Genomic DNA, 6,965 nt, shown 5'->3' on the forward strand with positions numbered 1-6,965 from the left:
ACACCAAGGCTGCATTCAGCCAAACAGCTCGCTGCTGCAAACGCCTCCCCGCACCACGGCCCACCGGAGCAGACTCAGGCTCTGCCCCTGGAGGCCTCTCCCAACCAGGCGAAGCCCCCTCACGTATCTCAGGCAGCCTCTCAACCAGCCTGCTCACTCTGTCCGGAAGAGTGGCCTTGAAGGCCCTCAGACTGTCCAACAGCGCCTCACGGCTCGACTCCTCCTGCCCTGCAACCGGCGCTTGCCCATCATCCTTTGAACCTGCCGGAGCCACACCCCCTTCGAAAAAAGGCTCAGTGTCCTCGCAAAGAGAAGACGACAGATGCCTATTCCCTGCTCCCACCGAATTACATGATTCTCCCGAGAACTCCAACACCACTGTGTGATCCCTTTTGGCTTCAATAGTCATCCCAGGAAGCTCCCCTTCCTCTGCAACGCAAGGGGAGGTCCTCTCTTCTGTCGCGACACCTCCAGCACTTGGCGCCACTGCTACAGCCAAAGCATTGCAGCCCTCTGCCGGATCCTCCCCAGTCTGCCGCCTAAACTGCTTCCAACGGCCACTTTTCCGCCGTGGTAACCCCGCAAGTCCCTGGGCATCAGCCTCCTGGATCTCTCGACCCCTCCCTGACGAGGTACCCTCCCCTCTTGGAATAAAAACTCCTTTGCGAGTCCTTCCCTCCTCCCCCAAATCAGTCGTTAAAAGTATTACCATTTAATTACCAATATCTCACGTCAAACGGAGTTCAGTCAAGGAGTTCCAACAGATTCTTCTCTGATCAATTACCACCAGTACAGGACTACAAGTGAAACACAAACCAGAATACCAAGGGAAGAAGATGATAAAGGGAAGGAATAATGAAACAGAATAGTAAAGTAAAACTGAGAACAGAGTAAAAAAGTAAAACTGAGATCGGTTAGATCTCTGTCGAAGAAGAAGTAGATTGTTTTCAGTGGTCGCAGAACATCCATTTTTGTTGGATAACCATTAATTTATTTGCTCAAACCCTGATTTTCTTTAAGTTCAGAGAACTAATTACGCCGCATTTTTTTTTCACAGGCTTCTTCTTCTCCCTCGATTGAGAATTCGAGATCCGTCACTGCACAATCCCTGAGACGGGGAATAAATTACTGAAAATAGAAAGTGAAACACAGACATCTCCATTCCACATCCACTCCTCTCCTGCAGATCCTCTCTTCAAAACCCTTAGAACTGGTTTTGGTTTAGAAAACCAGGGCCTGATCGGGAAAAGGTAAAAGGAGTTCAGTTCTTCCACCACCAGATACGTTTGTTTCCCAGTTGTTATTGCAAGCAATTTCTTTGCAGATCTTTGCATTCCAAGCTTCTATATCTATCTCGTCCTTCAATCGTTCTTCCCAGCATGAATGACCTACTATCGGTAATTCTTCTGCTTTTTATTTCTCTTTTATCTGTTTCAGTCGGTATTGAATTTGGTTTTGATTGGTACTTTGATGATGTTTACATGGCCAAAATCCAATTCCAAGAATCAAGATGGAATTCCAAGCGTGCCCCTAAACATGCACCCAGAACAGCAGGAATTCAGAATAGAAAGTACCCAAGAAAATTGGGAGGCAAGACATATGAGGGTGGCCCCTGTAAGATTTTCTTGGATACCCACCATAGTAGAGTCCATTGTAGCCACTGCTACACCAAGGGTAAAACAGATTGCTTGATGGAAACAGGTCCAAGCCGAGATGGGAGTTGCAGGTACTTGAAGCGGCAATGGCGGGCAATGGCGGTTTCAGCTCCTCATCTTCGAATTTCTCTTTTCCAATGGTTGAAGACGATAGAGAAAGGAGAGAGAAGTTGAATATTTTAAAACAAACTCTAAGAGGGTAATATGGTCTTTTTCTAACACTTAACAGTGATTTTTGACTGAATAGGTACTGTTGGTAGAATCTTTTTGTTTTGGGGGAGGGGAGAGTTATTACTCAATACCCAGGGGTGGGGCTTGTCATTCAGGCATAATCGAGGAGAGGGGGGAGTAATTTACCCTTTCTCTTATGATGGCTAAGTGAATCAATATAGGGGAGAGAAGTATATTCTCTCCCACAACACATTACCTCCAACTCCCTCTTCCCTTATCCTTTTCTTCTTCTTCTTCATCCACCTCCTATTCTCATCTTCTCCCTTCTCCTTTTGTTCTCTTACAACCTTTAGTTTCCAACTGAACAGGATAGGGTAACCCGATGATAGAACACAAGAGAAGATGTAGGAGAAGGAGAAGAAATGAAGAAAAAAGAAGGGAAGAGAACTAGATCGCCTTCGACCAATCTGGTCTCACAACTCCACAATCGAGAGGTAACCACTCAAACTTTCATTCCATTATCAGATATGTCCAATGAATTGGGTTAAATTTATAAAATGAAATTGATGTTTCCTAATTGTAGTCTATGCTGAAATAGAAGTAAAATCTAACTATATCTCCTAATTATCTAACCCAATCTAAAATTATAATGGAATCAAACTCTAAGACTGAAATTGGAATGGAACTCTAACCTAAGTAAGAGATTACAAGATAAATCCAAGTAAGTACATAAATAAACTACCAATATCCCACTAAACCCAAATCCCAATTCAGGCCCCGTTCTCGGTCAGAGCTCTCAAACAAGTTTGGCCCAGTCCAAAAAACTGCTACTGCATCAGTGGGGGAGGGGCCTAGAGGTTATGAGGTGAGGCAAACTAGAATAAAATCAGAAAACACAGATAGACATAAGATCAGAACGCAAGCCAGCAGATGCAAGCAGAATTCACACTGTTATGTCTTTTTAAGACAAATAAAGTAGGGAATGGAAAATCTACTGATTCCAGAAGAAACTACACAAAGTAAGGGTAAATTAATCCCCAAGATACAAAAAATCGGAACCGTTGATAAGCCCCATAGATCACTCACACCCATGAAATCCCCACAAAACAGAGTACCAGTCCAAAATGTAAAAGAAAATTGCCACACATATGGAGCAGACAAGAAAGTCATAGTTGTCATGGCGTCGCCATATCGTCTCCTGGCGCTGGAGAAATGTGCATATCGACCTACGCCATGGCGTCCTGTCTCTCTTTCCCTCTTCAATTTCTTCTTCTTTAATTTTTTGTTTCTTCCCCAACTTTAGACCCACTCCCTGTTTCTCTAAATCTCCTATTTTAGCCTTGGTTTCTGAGTTTTTTTCTTTCTATCGTGTTATTGCAAGGTTGAAGAAGACATATTAAGTCTTTAAAATTGCAAGTAAGGACAACTTATATTATTGAAATAAAACCCCCTATATTCTCTATTGCTATTCTGTTTAGCCCATTCAGTTCTCTTTAACTCCATTAAATTACAGTTCTGGCACTCTTTTACAACTTCAGATTAATTACAATTCTGCCATTGCTCTTATAAATCTTGATTATCTACTAGTTTGCCATTCAATTTTGGATTTAATTACAATTCTGCCATTGCTCTTATAAATCTTGATTTATCTACAAGTTTGCCATTCAACTTTTGATTTAATTACAATTCTGCCATGGTCGACATGATCGCCATGGCGGGCAACGTGTCGATATATCGATCAGACATCCCTCCACCGACTTGGATCGCGGTGACATCGTGACAACTATGCAAGAAACATTATTAGAGTAACAAAATTCCTCTCTTTCCATAAGATTCTAAAATCACATGTTGACCATACACCAGAATTATGCCAATAGGAACCCAACAAAGCCACCAAGACAAAACAACCTCACAGGTTTCATCAGGCAAATCATTAGACAACACATGAGAACGAAAATCTGCATACTATTCCTTATTTTAGTTTACTTGAATGGCTCGTCCCCTTTCTTGATAAAATTATCATGATTGATTTTTATTTTTTTTAAAAAGGTCCTAAGCAAGACACGATAGCAGATAATTAATCCAGTCCCCAAAGGTCCAACATACTTGCACCCGAAGGGAAATGAATTAGCATATAATCAGCTATTTAATCAAGAATTTGAACCCTGACTAAGCACCTCATCAACTCCAGGCAATTTGAGTCCCAAGCTTGCAGCTTCCTTTGGTGTTTCAGCCAAATAAACGGCAGCCCAGTGCTTGCTACCAAATGAAGTATCATCTGACACAGACGCTTTATGAGATTTAATAGTTTTGTAGAAAGATTCCCACTCATCCTCTGAATTTTCCAGTACACCATCTACATTGTTTTCATTGGCAATTTTTTTCCACAGAAACCCGCTCGCACCTTCCTCAGTAAGTTTTCCACGTTTTCTGTTCCAACCAATATGCCAATATAAGAGTTCTACTCCATATAGTGTCGATTCCAAATAACAGAGCTAAAGAGCTGAAACTGTACCTCCTTACAGGTTGGTGTGTTTGCAGATATTTCTCTGCAACTGATATTGATTCAGTAATTTCACTTGTTACCTGAGATCCTACCCAGTGTACCCTTTTCTTCCAAGCTTCAGTGCAACAAACATTAGGAGCCTGACTTTCAATTGCTTTATACAGCATTGAAAGGTCAACATCAGTGCCATCAAGTTGTTCCTGAATAGAGAAAAATGCAGAATAGTCGTTAACTTGAATGCTGAGATCTATTTTCTATCATGATTCATTAGTACAAAGGCTTGTTCACGCCAAGGCAGATTATAATTCAGTAGCATACTATTTGGCAATGCATGTCCAATCACCCCATTGAAGAGGGAAATTATACAGTTAAGAGGGTTGAAGCCCTAGTTAACAAATCCAATTTCCATCCTTAACTAGAAATGATTGATTAGCTTCCTTAGTGAATCTTTAGAACATTTTGATGCTTATTCTATTAATATGATCAAAACCAAAATCTAAAGCCTCTGTATCATTATAAGTTTAAAACCCCTAAATGAATGTTTCTTTTTTCTTTTTTATTTAACTTCCCAATTGGTCAAGAATGTACTTTTCCAAATTAATCAACAGAGAAGACAATAGAAATTGATGATAAGGCAAAAATATGAAAAAAAAAACCCACAGACAACTCGCTCTCAGTCAAGAAATTGAAATTGTAACAGGCAGAGCATCAGTCAGACATTCAACTGCTTGTTTTAGCACAACACTGCTTGAACATTTGACGAAAAGGTTGAATTTCAATCTCCCCATCAATTCAGGAGAAGTAATATTTGGCAGTAGATCTGATGCAGGAGCTTCTGATCTGCCATGGTAGTAGTCAACTAGAGGTTCATATTGTCTTTTTGTGTCTGAGGCTCAGTCTTTAACTCAGGTTAACTAGTCGGGATATTGTAGTAACACTGTTCATGGCCTCGTAGTTTTAAGTTTGCCATGCATTGATGTCTTTCACTTGTGCTATTTAAGTTGTGGATGTAGTGGTAGAGATTAGATGGATTAAAGGCTATGGTCGTTACTCGTTTGTAGGGTTAGTCAAATTATAAAACTATACAATACACATGCGATCACGAGTCATTGTAAATATCTTTTCAAGCTTAACTTGAAGTAGAAGAGTTATTCTTAGCTATGGCAGCTCAGCCCAGAAAACAGCCCCCTTGGCGGTATTTGTTCTCTTGCTATAGCAAATCACTCTCCTTTTTGGGGTATGTTTCTGCTGCATTGAGAGGCCACACCTTCTGCTATTTTTCTCATTTCCCCCCCCCCCCTTGTTTCTGTTAATTAAGAAAACTCAACCATCAAACTTTAACAATGTCTGGCCAGTACATAAGGCGATGAGCTGTCTATTCTTTTTGTGTTTTGTTAGTAAGAGTTACTTCTTATCAATAATGAATAAAACTAACAATGAAACGTTACCAAAAGCCTTTGTAAACATAAACAAGAGCTGAAAATGCAAGTACGTGAAACATTTATCAGGAACCAACATGTATCAAGAACAGGAGTTGTTACTCAAAATTGAAGAAAGAAGCAGACCAACAAATGGGCACTCTCCATCTCTAGTTGATCAAGTACAGCTTCCCATTGTTCTACGAAAGTTCTCATTTCAGAAGTAACAGCCATCTCCAACTATGCACAAAAGAACAACAAAAGATTAATTACAATACTTGACAATGACCAATTCCAAGAACAATATAAACCAACTGTATGTTTATCAGCAATAAAAGAGAAGGTACAAAAAGTTTTGGGAGGACACTAACATCATCCCCATGAAAAGTCTGTACCAACTCTGCCCGGACTTCACTCTCCACTTGAGCAAGTGACTCCTTTTCAAGTGATTCTTGCGCCTCTGCTGCCTAAAAATTAGAATGAGAGAGAAAGAAAAGCCATTGCAAAGTATATCGAAGGAATAGAATCAGGTGAGAAGAATAATACCTTACTCTCAACTTCCAAAAACTCAGCAATTAACTCGTCTATTTCTTCATCAGTCAAAGGTACCTACACCAAGATATACATCACCCTAGAATTCGATTCACAGAGAAATTCAAGTGGCTAAGAAGCTCCACATTTTGAGCTCTGAAACACTAGCCATACAACATGTCCTAACTCCTAGGAAGGTGACTTCATTACTCTCGATGCAAGTTCTTGACTGTAGATCATTAGATCAATACACTTTGGCACCTCATAAAGGACCACCAAATTTCTATAGGAAATTTTTCCTCAATATAATATTATAAGATCATAAGAAGTACAACCTATTTATTTCCTCTACTTTTTGGTCTTCATGACTGACCCTAAAAATACAAACAATCTCGCTAACAAAGAGAATGAGAATACTCTTGAACAGAAAAAGAAAAATGTGTGTGTGTGTGTGTGTGTGTGTGTGGGGGGGGGGGGGGGAGAGAGAGCAAACACATGCATGCACCTCAAATCTGAGCGTCATTGTTCATTTCTGCAATCCTTTATTTCAGAAAACCAATAAATAAACTTTTTTCTAGCTAGAAATCTGCAAATCATTATTCAATACTCATTCTGCAATAAAGAGATGCATTTTTATTTTTTTTTAAATGACGGTAGACGGTCCTCTAAGGCCAGATTTGGTAT

The 6,965-nt window shown here is 40.1% G+C and overlaps 1 protein-coding gene across 5 annotated transcripts in view; it reads right to left on the minus strand.

Moving 5' to 3' along the window:
- LOC122653578 (protein CHROMATIN REMODELING 20) overlaps window positions 1-6,965 on the minus strand; it is a 117,927-nt gene that overhangs the window by 107,945 nt on the left and 3,017 nt on the right. For 4 of the 5 annotated variants that reach the window (XM_043847456.1, XM_043847453.1, XM_043847455.1 and 1 more), the window contains 5 exons: window positions 6,297-6,359; window positions 6,122-6,217; window positions 5,898-5,990; window positions 4,342-4,532; window positions 4,004-4,256 (listed from right to left, as the gene is read on the minus strand). In XM_043847456.1, coding sequence (XP_043703391.1) covers window positions 4,004-4,256; window positions 4,342-4,532; window positions 5,898-5,990; window positions 6,122-6,217; window positions 6,297-6,359 — 696 coding nt within the window. Of the gene's footprint in view, window positions 1-4,003; window positions 4,257-4,341; window positions 4,533-5,897; window positions 5,991-6,121; window positions 6,218-6,296; window positions 6,363-6,965 lie in introns of those variants that run through there. The other variant, XM_043847457.1, reaches the window with a different exon arrangement.

This window comes from Telopea speciosissima, chromosome 3 (assembly GCF_018873765.1).
Source record: "Telopea speciosissima isolate NSW1024214 ecotype Mountain lineage chromosome 3, Tspe_v1, whole genome shotgun sequence".
Lineage (NCBI taxonomy): Eukaryota > Viridiplantae > Streptophyta > Magnoliopsida > Proteales > Proteaceae > Telopea > Telopea speciosissima.